This window comes from Podarcis liolepis, assembly GCF_965112155.1.
Source record: "Podarcis liolepis genome assembly, chromosome: 6".
Taxonomy (NCBI): domain Eukaryota; kingdom Metazoa; phylum Chordata; class Lepidosauria; order Squamata; family Lacertidae; genus Podarcis; species Podarcis liolepis.
This window is the reverse complement of record NC_139559.1, coordinates 31,506,655-31,522,920: the sequence shown is the minus strand read 5'-3', so window position 1 is coordinate 31,522,920 and position 16,266 is coordinate 31,506,655. Positions and strand designations below refer to the sequence as shown.

The following is a 16,266-nucleotide window of genomic DNA, read 5'->3' as shown; positions in this document are numbered from 1 at the left end:
TGTACTTCAAGAATTAAATTCAATAAATTAAAAAAGCTTTACAAAATAAAAATAATAATCACTTTTAATTTCAAGTGTGGTCTACACACATGCCTCTCACATTCAACCTCCCCCCCAAAAAATTCCTTCGAAGCAACAGATAGGTCCATTCTCATGTAAGCCCTTAATTACTACACTTATTGCCATTTCCTTCTGGATGTTTCTGTCATGACATACCTTGTGAAACCTATTCACACAGGTACTGCTATAGAGCCAGTGTGGGGAAGTGTCCAGGGATCTAGTCCCCACTCAACCATAAAGCTCAGTGGGCCAGTCAAGTCTCTCAGCCTAACCTAACTCACAAGGTTGCTGCGAGGATAAAATAGAGTGGGGAGAACTCTGTACACCACCTTGAGCTCCTTGGAGGAAAGATGGGATATAAATGTTGGTTCAAGTACCGAATGAACTGGAAAGAAAGTTACTTTCAATATACCATTTACCTTTTTGTCTAAATTCCGGGCTTCAACATCTAAGGACACAACTCTAGTGTCTTTAATCTCTTCTGCAGAAATCTAAAAATTCAAGGGGAAATAATTTCAGTGTGATTTTGGAAAGTATTTCTAATGTGAATAATGCAGGCCGTTCAAATACACAAATTATAAAACAAATTCACCAATGTACTTCACAATTAGCTTAACAAAGGAGAAATATATGAAGCTATTATGATCCAAATACATTCGCATGAAGCAGCAGTGTTATTTACTTCCTAAATTCCTCCTGTGATAATGTGACTGCTGTGGAATCCAGAAGTTGTCTGAATTACTTGCAAAACGGTTTTGGTTTTTTTAAAGCAAACCTGAACCACTTCATACTCCACACATACATTTGACAATAATGAGGTTAGTTGTCCTGTTTCATTCCCCTCATCTTTTCATTTTATTTTTTTTAATGTTTAACTATCAGAGGTCTGATTTAGCCCTATTGAAATGAATGGGAATGGGAAACTACAAAATGTCTATGCTATTCCCAGCAACTTCTCAAAGTAGGATAGACAAACCCTTAGCATTCATGCCTATATAATGAATTCTCTACCTATTTTGGTTTTTTTTAAAAAGGCCTGTACATTCCTGCGTACACACAACACACCCACCCACAATTACAAAAAGGATCACAGGGGTTTATTGGTCTCCAGGAGTAAATTTCAACCTAGGGTTAATTCTGCTTTGCTTTGACACAGGAGTTAACATAGTCTAAACTTGAAATGTTTATTTCTTATTTGGAAAAGAAAATACAAACAGCAAACCTCATTAGGCCATTGAGGTTACTGAGGTACATTGGCCCACTTCCACTATTTACTATGAGGCCAGTATTTCACGTAGATATTATTTGGTTTCTGTGTTGTTTCCTCTTCTGTTATAAGCCAATATCTCACAGTTCCCCTTTTCTCCTCCAGGGCGTCCTAATAGCCCAATAAAGAATTTAAATAGACATTGAGATTTCCAATGTACCCCAATAGCTTTTGTATTGGATCACTTTTTTTAATATGACACTTAAAAAACACTATTTTGTCTGTTAAACTGGAGTAACTGTGAAATCGATCATTTTTAAATTTTTGTTTATTTCATGTAGTTCTATATCACTTAATATTTAAATTAATGGTATATATATTCTTAAAAGAAAAATACTCACAATTCAATTTGTTCATAAAACCAGAAAATTACCTTAAAATGCCTGCTGAAATAAGGAAGAATTTGTCGTGTGATTGAAGTTCAGCAAAGGATGCCTGTCTAATCTCAGTTGGGAATGAATTCCATAAACGTGGAACACCCCCTGCCCAAACACTGAATGAATGGCTCCTAGTAGTTATGAGCCACGCAGCTGAGCTATGGGGACCACTAACAAGGATTTTAAAGGGTTCCCCAAAGCAATTATTGGTGAAAAAAATTGTAGAGGAACCTTCAACTAGCCAGAAATGAGTTTCTTACCGTAACAGTGCCTTTTCCTGCAGGTTTTCCTTTCTTCAGCATTAAAGGCTGAGTGACAGTTTTACTCGACACAATCTAAAGAAGAATGAAATCTATGCATCCATTACAAAAGTCACATAAAGTGATATATTCTACCCTGAGGCAGAAATGTGAAGGAAGAAATATCATCGGCAATAAGCCAATTAACATGCTGTCAACACAAGAGACATTTTTGCAGCTATCAGTTATAACAGCCAATCTTAACTATTTACATAGTGTGAAATTTTATCATGAATTCCAAAAACATTTGCCAAGATACATTATATATAAGTGTAATGAGAAACAGATTTCAACTTTTACGTGATTTAACCATCTGGATTTTCAGACAGTTATCAAAGCCTCAGATGCTTTATTTTAAATTAAAAGGACAAACACAATAAGGATCAAGTAAACTCACATGCCAAGGTGCTGAAAGGATTGTGTAACTCAGCCCTAAGAACATCATCCAATGCTGTAACAATAATGTTACAGCAGATGACTTGCTGCCACCAGTGCAGCAGCCCCTTATCCCCTTGTCAGCAATGTAATACTTCTCCTTTACGCCCACAGGTGTGGCAGTGGGTGTGCTGGACTGTTGCCTTGCCTTGTAATGGACTGGATAAGAGCCAATAAAGTGAAGCTCAATCCAGATAAGACAGAGGCTCTGTTAGTGGGTGGTTCCCTAGACCGCATGGATAGGAGGTGGCCTGCTCTTGATGGGGTTCCGCTCCCTTTGAAGGAATAGCATGGAGGTGCCACTGGATCCACTGCTGTTGCTTGAGGCTCAGGTGGCCTTGGTGGCATGGAGTGCCTTCCATCAGCTTTGGCTGGGGACCCAGCTGCACCCCTATCCGGACAGGGATAGCCTAACTTCTGTTGTCTATGTTCTGGTACTTGGGGTTGCCTCTGAAGACAGTTCAGCTGGTGCAGAATTCAGCGGCCAGGTTGCTTACAAGGGCAAGACAGTTGGAGCATATAGCACCAATCCTGGCTGAACTGCACTGGCTGCCAATTAGTTTTCAGGCCCAATTCAAAGTGCTGGTTTCAACCTATAAAATGTTAAACGGCTAAGGACTGCAATACCTCAAGGATCGCTTTCCCCCATACAAACCAACTCAAATCCTGCAATCACTATCCGAGGCCCTTCTTCATGTGCCTCCTCCAGGAATGGTCAGGAGGGCAGCAACACGAGAACTGGCCCTTTCTATTCCCTGCTTGTGGAATGCTGTCCCAAGGGAGGCTCTTTTAATCTCTCTCTCTCTCTCTCTCTCTCTGTGTGTGTGTGTGTGTGTGTGTTTCTATTGTAAATCATCCAGTGATCTTTGAATAAAGGGTGGGATAGAAATTTAATAAATAATAATAATAATAATTGTTATTATACTTGCTGCCAGCATAACATTGCTGCATTGTAAGTTTTCCTACCTTATTTCATTAGCACATGAGGGAGTGAGCACTCCTGTAATGCCATGCCACCCCTCACATTTTGGGTTACTTTGAGTCAGCATACATCAGGCATAAGGTCAACATCTATTTTGAAGCCGAGGGGTGGGGAAGAGAACAACTCTCTCATGGAATTATTATCACGTGCGTTAGTCACAGTGAGGTCTAGTTAGTGTCCAGCAAACAAGCAGGTCCATAGAGTCCTGCACCACGCAAAAGGAGGCAATTGATTCAAATACTTCTACTCTTAACTGAAAGCTTTCAGAAGATTAACTCCTCCTTTCATCTGTGTAATTAAAAGATTAAAAAATAGCATGTAGCATTACAGTACTTGTTTCCCAGTACCTGTCCCAAGGTGCACTCTGCCCCTCCAAGAAAGTCGTCATCATTTAAGTCATAGGATTTGTTATCGATGTCGTAAATGCCAAATTTCAGTTTCTGAACTTTCTCAAAATAATAATCAATTCGCAGCTTCTTTGAAAATTGAGGATTCTGGCAATTCTTTATTTTTTCAGTTCGATCCAACTGTAACAATACAAGAAAGGGAAATGTCATGCTTAACACTCACATTCTTCAACAGAAAACTAGAGGTGTGATCTAACCAAAGTTAAGTACTTTCTAAGTTCTACTTTCAGTGGGAGAGATTTAAGCCTGTTCTTAACCCCTCTGAAACTATTTGGATTTACAAGTGCTTCGTTTTAACTTAAGAGGAAGAAAAATGGTTCAATGTGCCAAAATTACACAATTTTAGGTGTTTAACTTTGGCTGCATCTCCTGTTTGAAATTCTAGAGCACCTCTGCCAGCCAGTGACAAAAATACTGAGCTAGAGGAACCAATCATCTGACTTGATATAAAGCAGTTTCCTACACAACACTTTCCTGTGGCTGCTTACCACAGGGGAAACAGTTCATGGAAGCATATCTTCCATGGTGGTCTTCTCGTTAAGGACAAAAGAAGCAAAAATACAAAGAAAAACACCAATGTCCTTTTTTCTGTAGATTGTTCAGGTCATAAACTGGCCTGAGTCACATGGAATGCTAAGTCAAACTATGACATATTTTGAACAAGCAAGCATGCAAATACACAAAGCAAAAAATCATGGCCACTTTGCTCCTCCCCTAAACCATAGTATGAGATTAAAATTATGTCTGATCCTAAGCTCATTGTTTGCCTCGCTCCAAGCAAACCACAAAGTGCAGCTAAAGTTTGTTTTTGGCTTGCTGCTCAGGGCTTGTTCGGAGGAGACAAAACCATGAACCTGGGTTCCCATGTAATGATATGCTAAATCATGGCATGACTTAGTTTTGATTAGTGCAGCAGCAGTAAGCCTGGGGAGCAGCAAGGCAGCTGCAGATTTTGCTCTGTGTGCTCACATTCTTGCTTGCTCAGGCTTAGTCATTGTTTGAAATCGGCATTACATGTGACCCAGGCCAGTACAAAAATAACAAGAGTTACGGGCAATCATGCTGGTCCATTATATATATATATATATATATATATATATATATATATATATATATATATATATATATATATATATATATATATTTGCTTTCGTAGATTTTCACGGGTACAGGAATGCAGGTTTTGGTATCTTCGGGTGTCTTCCCGTGTAAGAGTTGGGGTGTCACCCCAACTCTTACACGGGAAGACACCCCAACTCTTACACGGGAAGACACCCCAACTCTTACACGGGAAGACACCCGAAGACACCAAAACCTGCATATATATATATATATATATATATATATATATATATATATATCCCCACAAGCTGCATAATAGTAATAGTTTTTTGTCAAAACAACCAAAACACCACAGTTGTGAACAGGCTTCTGATTTCTTCTGAACACTTTTTCAGGTTGGATGTTGAGTAAAACCAGAAGGGGAGGAGAGGAAAAAGTTGGGTATGTTGACTCTGGGGTAACTAAAGATGTACTGTCTCCAAATGCAACTTCAAACAGTAAAAATATTTGATAACATAGTGGAACTTTCAGCATTACAATGGGAATATTAAACTTTCAGCATTACAATGGGAATATTAAATGCTGATGCTATGTTCTTGCCGGCCTCCTTTCTCCACCAAAAGCCAAAGGAAATGAATTAGCAAACACAAAATTCAGTTAAAACTAATTTATAAAAACTTCCATGATTAAAAAGCTTGGGCTACGTAAAAGCCCTGTAATTTTTTTATTAAAAAAAAAATGGGACATACAAAAAAAACTTGTGAGATTTTGTTGTCATTTAGCTCATTTAATTGCTTAAACCTGTAAAAATATTAATCCTTAATTAATTTTAATCAAAACGTCAAGTGTTCAGATGTGTTCAGAAAGGAGACACTGCCAACTTCTGGTAGTTTTCAAATTACTACAAACAATTCCTTACTTCGGTCCATTGGTTTCCACCAACATCTTGAAGCAGGACACATAGAGGATCAGATTTTGAGCCAACATCTTTATCAAGCAGATTATCGCATGATATGGACAGTTCCACCTTTGTCACACAGTGCGCCATCTGTTAACAGAGGGAAAGGAGAATGTTGAATACTCATTAAACGATTAGGTCATAATAAAAAAAAATTGCATACAGAATCACAACAAATCTTCAGAAAATTTCATCTGTGCGAACTGTTTTAGTTTCCTAATACTTTCTTTGGACTGCCATGTATTCTCTTGTCTTAACAGACCATAGAGCTAAATGCATTTTCCTCCTAAAATAAATAAATAAATAATGATCAGGTACACTGCTTTAACTACTTGTCTGACACTCGCAGAAAGATTTGGCCAAATGCCATTTAATACGATGGTGTTAGGGTTGCTTCATACAGTCAGGTTTTCTAGAACATGAAAACTGCATGAAGCTGCACTTTGCTTGTACACATGCGTATTTTCCTGCAAAAGCATGCAGTGCAACATTCAAATGGACCAAATGCAAAATGTGATAATCTGCACATCAGTTTCACACTAATGTCAATATACAACAGAAATTGTTCAGGGTTTAACATACAAACTGACAAACTTTCAGACCGCATAGCTCATTACTTTTCTGTTTAAACATCATCACATGCCCATGGGCAGATGTTATGGAGAGGCTGGTTGACTTGGGATAACCCTAAGGAAAACTCAAGATTGGTTGGAAGGTAAGCAGGAAGAGATGAAGCCCTGCTTCAGATGCTACAGAAGCAACACCCGGCCCAAGCAACCCTTTCATGCATCTAAATTTAGCTGATGTAAAAAAGAATTGTGTGGGGACACCATTTAGGCTTCCCAAACCCACTGCAAAGAATTGCTGTGCACACCTGAGAAGGTGCAAGAGCAATCAGAAGGTCCCAAGAACAGTTAACGTCTGTTTTGTCTCCATTTTTTTTACTGGACACCCTCTCTCTTGTCTATAGGGCCCAGCCACCACACAGGATTAACCTGTGACAGTAGTTATTTTACCATGGGTAAATATAATTGAGGAAAACCACCACTAAATATTTCATTGTTCATGTTTCATTCCTTGTAGCTCACACTCCTTCACACATTGCCTCCACAACTGGCAAAGTCAGGACATGATAAGCAGATGCCATGAGTCCATCATTCATTACTCCTGTGATACGACTGCAAATCACCTTCTGACACAAATACAAAAGGCGATTCATAAGTAATAATCATCCGCGAGTTCAGAAATATCCAAAAGAAAAGGAAGCCTCTGGGCAGACAGGACACCTTCTACAAGACGGGCACTCAAATCACGTGACTATGGACACTCAGAGGAGATATCAGGGTCTGACAGGCAGTTATCTCTGATTGGTCTGTAATCCAACAGATGAAAGGGGCTAAATAGGTTTGAGGCCCTGCTAGATTTGTTCATACTTCATGGAATGGCAGATTCAACCCTGCCAGTTTGTTCTGCTTTCAGAGCCTCATAGATCTTCACTTCCTTTCAGAACTCCCACACTGTAAAGGTGGAAGGGAAAGACTTCACCAAAACATATCTTCCCTCTCATAGCAGCACCATACGACAATTAATCTGAAAGCATATGCCTTGGCAGAATAGCTATGTTCCTTTTTTTAAAAAAAACATTTTTATTCAAAATTTCAACAGCATACAAACATAAATGGACGCAACACAAAACTCAGTGCATCTGTTGTTATATTTGCCATATAGTCACAAGCCAGCTTATGTGTCTTCAAAAATGTCCTTTTCTTAAATCACACTATTATCAGTTTATGCAGGTTCCAGGCAAATCTGCTATCCCTTGCAGTTAACCAAGTTTATAAGGGATGCAAAGTTCTCATTCTCCTCTCACTTAAAGAAGCACTAGCTACTTTCCCAATGGCACTGCTAGAAGGAAGTAGCCGGCAACTCACCTACATCAGGTACTGGCAGACTTCAGGCTTGTGTGATCTTGCTTTTTTACTAGAACCCCAAGATCCTTGAACCAGTCAGATGCAAAACACACACACTAAGAATTAAAGAATTCAGAGCCTAGGAACTAATTTTGAGGACCGAATTGAACAAAGCTCACAGTCCTTCCACGCAGGTTTCCCAACCTTTCTTCATTCCAGCAGTATAATGTGTTGGCAGCACTTGTTAATTACTTGTTACTGCTTTTTTCAAGCAACTGGGAGTCAGAAATTCTTGTACCCGGACACTGAGGTCCAACACCAAGGGCCTTCTGGCGGTTCCCTCACTGCAGGAAGCCAAGTTACAGGGAACCAGGCAGAGGGCCTGCTCGGTAGTGGCGCCCTCCCTGTGGAACGCCCTCCCACCAGATGTCAAAGAGAACAACTACCAGACTTTTAGAAGACATCTGAAGGCGGCCCTGTTTAGGGAGGCTTTTAATGTTTGATGTAGTACAGTATTTTAATATTTTTTTTGGAAGCTGCCCGGAGTGGCTGGGGAAGCCCAGCCAGATGGGCGGGGTATAAATAATAAATTGTTGTTGTTGTTGTTGTTGTTGTAGAATGCCCTGAGATCTACCAGCAGACACAGATCTACCTTCTGCCCACCATAAAAGGAAGGAAATTCACTACAAGTGCTACTGCTGAGAAGACAAGGGACACTCAACCAGAACTTTTCTTTGAAAATCACCCCCAAGTTAGGGCAATAACAGCAGTAAAGCAGAGAAAACTCATCTTCTTTCCAGCCATTGATCAAACTCTTGTTTGAGATTGCCTGGTCATTCTACAATTTACTATGGTTCTGCCCAAGGTAGACTGGACTAAGCAATCTTGCATTCTAACTAGGGGGCTGGTGAGAGTTGTAGCCCAAAACATATGGAGGGCATTAGGTTTTGCAAAGGGTGCTTTAAATATTACAAGCTACCCATGAATGTCACTTCCAGATAATATTCAGGTGTCCTTTTGCAACATTTCTTTCTGCAGAAGTATAAACCAGGATGTGTCCATCCAGCAGAAGTTCATCCCACCTTGGGTCAGGTTATAGAGATAAGGCCCCTGATAGCTTCTACTTGTGTTGACCATTTCACCCGGAACACCTTACAATGCTCTTCCCAGTGACTGGACTGAATAGCCTATTGGTTTCTAGTGGTGGGTGATGATGCTGTTTGCTGTTTTTAGTTGTGTCCACATAATACGAAAGCGCTGGGAATAGCTTGTTGGTAAATCTTTCTGCCTGGATTGAAGTATGCCACCAGCTTATCTCCAATCACCCTTTGCATTTGCTTTAATATCACCATTACGGAGTCTCATAAGAGGAACAATTTTCAGCCTCTGGAAAATTACAAACCTGCCATACACCAAAACAGGACAATTAGCGCTTTACTGTCTGTACTGACTGGCAGCAGGACTAACATTCCTAGCCATACCTGGAGATGATCAGGATTGAACCTGAGACCTTCTGCATGCAAAGCAGATACTCTACCAATGAGCTACGCCCCTTCCTCTTTGATGGTTTGGTCAAGTGCTTTAATAAAACCCTTCTTTATATACCACCTAAACCACAAAGATACAATTTCTGATCCTGTGTTGTTTGCTTTTCAGGCAGTCCCACAGGTCTCCCTGGAATTATCCCCTTCCTCTCTCCCACAGCTCACAATCTTCCATAGGGGAATCATGGGACAGAACAAACACAGCAACCCTGGAGCCTCAGATACAGAAATCAGTAGTGTTTATAGATGGTGTTGATTATATACAGAATAGCTTGACTAGGGTTCAGATCAGAAAACGTACCATAATAAGGAACGACAATTTACCTGCGGATAAGGATTTTTAATAAGCCTAAGGTTACACAATACTTGTCAGACCTCAGAAGTATTTACTCTGAATCTGTTGCATGACTGGCATGGGAGGAGCATTTCTCTCAACTCACCTGGAACAGATGAATTCACCAGGGGGCATCAACTGAATTCCAGTTTTCAACTAATAGGGATAAACATAAGCAGCACAGGCAGAATAAGGGCAGTGTGCTGAAAGACCAGGCAGCCTCACTGATGTCAAATCTGCACCACAATTTCTTTAATCCTAGCAGTACAATACCACTCCTGGGAAGGTGCAACTGCCCAAAGGAATGCAGAATGCAACATACAACAACAACAACAACAACAACTATCTTTTATTTATATCCTGCCCTCCCTGGCTGAAGTCGGGCTCAGGGTGGCTAACATCAGATATATAACATTGGTATAAAATCAAACAATAATTAAATTACATCCTAAAAACAGGTCAAAATCAAATTAAAATCTAATTAGATGCCTTTCCGCAGGGTTAGGGTTAGGAACAGTGAGTGCTCATCGGCTCAACTGTTTATGATGATCTTATATGGGCCTGTGAGAATGCTGGGAGGCCTCTTTCATATTAGTTCTTATACAAAAAGAAAAGGGGAGTCAGGCTGAGCCCTGACCAAAGGCCTGGCAGAACACCTCTGTCTTGCAGGCCCTGTGAAAAGATGTCAAATCCCACAGGGCCCTGATCTCGTGACAGAGTGTTCCATCAGGCCGGGGCCAAGGCCAGAAAGGCCCTGGCCCTGGTCGAGGCCAGCCTAATCTCTCTGAGGCCCGGGATCTCCAAGGTGTTATTAGTTGCAGACCGTAAGGTCCTCCGTGGGGGATACCAGGAGAGGCAGTCCCGTAGGTACGAGGGTCCTAGGCCATATAGGGCTTTACAGAGTTTCAGGAAATGCTGAGTTAGAACACTGTGGAATTATGGTGTAGCCTTATTGTATTGGTCCTGAAGCCTAATGGCTCAACTTGGATCTGGCGAGATTTCTGGCAGCTCAGTGCTGATCCCATGTTTTGTGTTGGTACAGGCTGAGTAAAGCCTGTTTCATCCACATTCATCCTTTTCAACGGAAGACTATTGCTGTAAGAGGATGTAACTTTAAGACTAGTCGACTGCAATGTCCTCTACATGGGATTTCCCGTTTTTGTCCGGAAACTGCAGTTAGTGCAAAATGCAGTGGCATGATTGCTGACAGGAGTCTGTTAACATATTACACCTGTGCTTGAAGATCTGCACTGACTGCCAGTTCACTACCCGCCTGAGTTGTTCTTATTGGTATATAAAGTTCTTAACTGTTTGGAACCAGTTTACTTAAGGGATTGTCATACCTCATGTGTGCAGTTTCACTTTGATCTGCAAAAGAGGCACTTCTGCTAGCGCCATACAATATCCTTTCTGCGTTTGTACGGAGTCTTCCTTTAGCACCTATACTTTGCAGCTCACTACTAACATTAAGCTAGCACCATCACTATACTCCTTTTGATGCCTATTGAAAACTTTTCTGTTTTGGCAAGTCTATCCAGGCAGATGGTTTAGTTATATCCGTTCTAAATTTTGCTTCAGATGTTTGATTGTGATTAGATGCTTTTAATATATATTTTTAAATTAAAAGGTCCCCTTTCAATAAAATTTGTAAGCCAGTTTCATGGCTCCTCTAATGTAAAAGTGTAGAGTAAGCACTAAAATAAATTAAGCTATTTTTGCCTGTCTTGCTCTCACACACAGCCAGCTCAGAAACTGATCACAGCAATAATGTAAGAATACTTATCCAAGTCAGACCTAAGTTTTAGGTAAGCTAACAAGAGAAACTACTCACTTCGAAAGCTCTAATCCAATTGCCAGTGCATACTGAATTATTAGCATATGGTATTAAGGGAACATAAAGTACAATTAAAATTTTATACTGATATAAATGCTGTATGATCAAGGTCTGATCACAGAATCTGTAGAGAATACATACAATTAAAAACCATTCACACAAACAGAAGCAATATATGAAAGCTTGCATTAGAAGAACAAAGAATACTTTATTCTTCCTATTAAAGAAAACATACATCTTCTCTTTCTCGCTCACAAACAAAAGTACAGTGGTGCCTCGCAAGACGAAATTAATTCATTCTGCGAGGTTTTTCGTCTTGCGAAGCACGGTTTCCTGGGTATTAACGGTTTTAAGAAAAAGGAAACAAACTTGCAAGACGTTTTCGTCTTGCGAAGCAAGCCCATAGGGAAATTCGTCTTGCGAAGCAACTCAAAAAATGAAAAACTCTTTCGTCTTGCGAGTTTTTCGTCTTGCGAGGCATTCGTCTTGCGAGGTACCACTGTAGATGATCAATGGTATCATCTAGTGTATTATTCTTATTTGTGCTATTGTACTTGAATTGTCTTCTGTGGACCACTTTGAGCCCAATGTATTTGTGTAAAATGCAGAATATACATAGTATCGGCAACTTCCTATGTTGCATCAGTTGCACCATTTCAGCAAATACACTAGTGGTTACAGCTTGTGATTTGTCTGGAATGAGACAAACCACATGTCTAGGTTCAGATGATACACTAAGCCAAATTGTGGCTTAGCTCACAGTAACACAATAGCAGTACCAGTGAGGACAAGCAAAGCAGACACTATCTCTTCTCAGGGAGCCCAACTTAGCGCCAAGCCATGATTAGACTTACCATTACATGTTAACTGAGCCAATGTCTCAATACGCCCCCACAATTAAGGAGGAACTCTCTACAAATAGAAAGCTAGAATACCAGGGTGGCTAGGCTAAAACCTTCTCTGCAAATGCGCAATTTGTTATTGGAAGCAGGGCCAGTACGGTTGCAGTTGTCCACCAACAATCTGAAAGTTAAGCTCTGTCATCTTTCTTTTACATTGAGCAATTCCTTTAACTGCTACTATGTTCATTCAGTTTTAAATAACTGCTGCCTTTGATAAGATGAATAAATAAGCTTCTCTTTAACTCTATGCAGACCTCAAACCATATTCCCCTAGGCATATTATTACACTAGAAAAAAGGAAAAGGTTTAAAGGTAAGATACCACTTTGTACAAGAAATACTACATTCATATGAAGTATGCTACACTGCCGAAGCAAGCAATTCTTTTCAAAGGAAGGAATAGCTCCTAAGGTCACAGAACAAGGCAGAAACAAGTTTTTATAAAGGAGTGGGGAAATCTGTTAGGTGCTTATTCTGCAAAGTGAACTTGTATTTAATTTGAGCAAGACATAAGGTCCTCATCCACTGTATTCCACACGATGTGAAATTTACTTCTTATTTGTGGTTCTAGGAATGCATAATCCTATTCCTACACAATGGATGGTGGTGTTATTTGCTACTTTGCTACGCAGGTCCTACTTAACGAACAGAATGTGCTCCCTGGAAATTGTTCATTAGGCGAGCATTCACATACCAGATCTACAATTTACACTATTTCCTATGAAAATATTTCTAATGCAGGATTTCCCAACCTTTCCCCATTTCTCTCCATGGTTTCTTCCTGAAATGGCTGCAGCCAATCAGCAAGAGAAAGAGAAAAAGGGGGGAAACGGATTTATCTGATCTCACCTGCTCCCCGATTTGTCCACTCTCTCTTGCTCTCTGACTTGTCCTATCTTGCCCCGCCTCCCAGCTCTCTTTCTGTGGTTTCTACCCGAAAATGGCTGTCACCAACCAGCAAAGCACAAACAAGTGAATCTGAAGTGTACAGCAGGTTTGGGCATAATTCTTTATATGTGCTAAGTGAATATGTGCTAAGTGAATATTCGGCTAGCAGATAGCTGGACCTGAGTATATTGTTAAAGCCGTAGGAAGGGAGAACTAAAAGCAAGCAGCATGAACAAAAACATTTTTAAATCACATTTAAAATGTAAGTTTAGAATTACTGTCTTGAAAAAGGTATTCTATTTTAAACATATCTGAGGGGTAGGCATGTTAGTCATTTGCAGCAAAGATTCTTGTGACATCTTCAAAATTAACAAATTTACTATGTTACAAGCTTTCTTGGATTACAGCTCACTTCATCAGTCGCAAGACCCGGAAGGAGAGAGGGATTGGAGTCACAGTGGTCTATCTAAGGTGTGTATTTAGGACAGAATATGGGTTTTGCTAGGGGACGCGGGTGGCGCTGTGGGTTAAACCACAGAGCCTAGGATTTGCCGATCAGAAGGTCGGCGGTTTGAATCCCTGCGACGGGGTGAGCTCCCATTGCTCGGTCCCAGCTCCTGCCAACCTAGCAGTTCGAAAGCACATCAAAGTGCAAGTAGAAAAATAAGTACCACTCTGGCAGGAAGGTAAACGGCGTTTCCATGCGCTGCTCTGGTTCGCCAGAAGCGGCTTAGTCATGCTGGCCACATGACCCGGAAGCTGTACGCCAGCTCCCTCAGCCAATAAAGCCAGATGAGCGCCGCAACCCCAGAGTCGGTCACGACTGGACCTAAGGGTCAGGGGTCCCTTTACCTTTACTATAGGTTTTGCTGGTGTACCGTGCTGCCCATTAACCTCCATTCCTGAGCTAAGGTATAGTCTCAGTGGTAGTGCTACAGTCCCATCATCATGGTAGGGTTTAAGCTTACTGTGGCTCCAAACCTCTGCTGGTGTGAGGCACCAATTAAAATGGCCCATCAGAGAAGGCTGATGGCTCTTGGGGGTTTGCCTTTCACTTCAAGAGGCAATCCTGTTAAAGCACTGGTCCACCTTCGAAAAGGGGAAAAGGCCTAAATAGTTGACAAAATTACTCATGAGATCACTCTCTGGGATTTTTCTTTTTTAGGGGGTGGGGAGCAGGGAGTGATGCAATGAAGGAGGACAATAGCTAGAGCAATACTGGCAAAAGACTCTGAGCAAGTCCAAATGAATACAGGGTAGAAACTGTCTGAAAACCTACTCTATGGCAGCAAAGAAACTGCATTTCTGCCACCACTGCATTCTACAGTCATCCAGTGCAACTTTTTTGGGTGGTCAATGATCAGTTACATCTTGTTTCATGAAATAATGAAGACAGTACCGAATGATTTCCATCCAGTCTCCAGTACTCCATTCTTGGGAAAGGTGCTCAAGCATGTGGTGGCATCTTAACTTCAGGATTTTTTTAAATTTAAGACATTATCTAGAGCCATTTGAATGCAGTTTCAGGTTGGTTATGGGATGGAGGCAGTTTGATCCTCTTGGTGGACAATCTACTCCAGGAACTGGACAGGGAAAGCATATCCCTGGTGGTTCTGCCAGACCTCTCTGTGGCTTTTGTTACTATCAACCGTGGAATCCTATTCTTGTGAACTGCCTGGTTGTGATAGGACTTGGAGGCACTGATTTATGGTGGGTCTAGTCCTTTGTACAGGGTCAGTTTCAAAAGGTGGTGCTAGGGAACTCCTGTTTGATGATTTGGCCATTGGGCTATGACTCCATCTTGCCTCAGTGCCAACCACTGTGTGAGAGCATCCGTGGTTTTGAGGTTCTGTGTTAACAATATGCTGAGGATGCTCAATGCTACCTTTCCTTTCCATTTAAATCCAAGAAAGCTGTTCAGATTCTGAATTATTTTTTGACATCTATAATAAGACTGGATAAGAGTGAAGACATTGAATCCTGATTCAGACAAAGCAGAGTTGGTCCTGGCCTAACTCTATCTTAGATGAGATAGCAGACCTCTTGGACACAGGTTTGCAGTTTGGGTGTGTTCCTAGCTTCAACCCTGAACCTGGAAGCCTGAGTTTCAGTGGTGGCCAAGTACACTTTTGCATAGCTAAAGTTAGAATGCCACCTGCATCTTTTCCTGGCTATATCAGGTCTTCTCATGGCAACACATGCTGCTCTTCTATGCCAAACTGCTTCAACACAAAACAAAAATATATTATATATAGTATTATAGATCAGTATCACAAACACCTCCATGTTCGTGTGTATGTGTGTGTAGAGATCTGATTTCCAAGGTTAGGGATTATAAATGGAAGAAAAAGGCCTTGTAATGTATCATTTTGCCTTTCCATTTGACCCAGAAAGTCATGAAGCATGACCCAGAGACATGAGAATACAGGAATGGCATCTTGCACTGCACCAAAATTGTCCACTAAGCCCTTGTATTCATCTGCAGCCTTAGCCTTCAGGTAAGTGATCCTGTAAGTGATCTTTGTCTCTAAAAAGATACAATTGTTTAGTGCACACAAACTGCATGACCAGACATTTTGGATTATATACTCTGGTTGTATAACAAGTTTCAATTTTGTAGCAAACCAAAGCTTTAATTGCCACAAGCAATGGCTTGTCCAGAAAACATGGATTTCAAAAAGGGAAACTTAAAACTGGCCTTTTTTCATGGAAATGTAAATCAGGAACATCTACAATGGCTGTTGGATGACCTCTGCCAATGGGAAATAGAAAACGCCTGGCAATCATTAGTGCTTCTGAAGAAGTACAGCAGTAAAAAATCAAAGTAAAAAAATTCACACAAAAAACTTCCCTTAGAATGGATGGATGGGGAGAGAAATGTGTAACTTATCACCAGTGATGCTACAGACACTAGCCACAAGCTGCCAACCAAACTATATTCAATGCAAAAGGTACATTAACTAGCTTCTGAAAGCCCAAACACCACATTACTGAGAATGGCAGTAAAA

The 16,266-nt window shown here is 40.7% G+C and overlaps 1 protein-coding gene across 24 annotated transcripts in view; it reads right to left on the bottom strand.

Annotated features, from left to right (window-relative positions):
• CPNE1 (copine 1) overlaps positions 1–16,266 on the bottom strand; it is a 53,959-nt gene that overhangs the window by 12,614 nt on the left and 25,079 nt on the right. For all 24 annotated transcript variants that reach the window (XR_014527389.1, XR_014527390.1, XR_014527391.1 and 21 more), the window contains 4 exons: positions 5,809–5,937; positions 3,768–3,947; positions 1,965–2,039; positions 480–551 (listed from right to left, as the gene is read on the bottom strand). Coding sequence is in view for 12 of the 24 variants with exons in the window: in XM_083508389.1 (XP_083364515.1) it covers positions 480–551; positions 1,965–2,039; positions 3,768–3,947; positions 5,809–5,937 (456 nt within the window). In the remaining 12 variants the exon portion in view is untranslated. The remainder of the gene's footprint in view (positions 1–479; positions 552–1,964; positions 2,040–3,767; positions 3,948–5,808; positions 5,938–16,266) is intronic.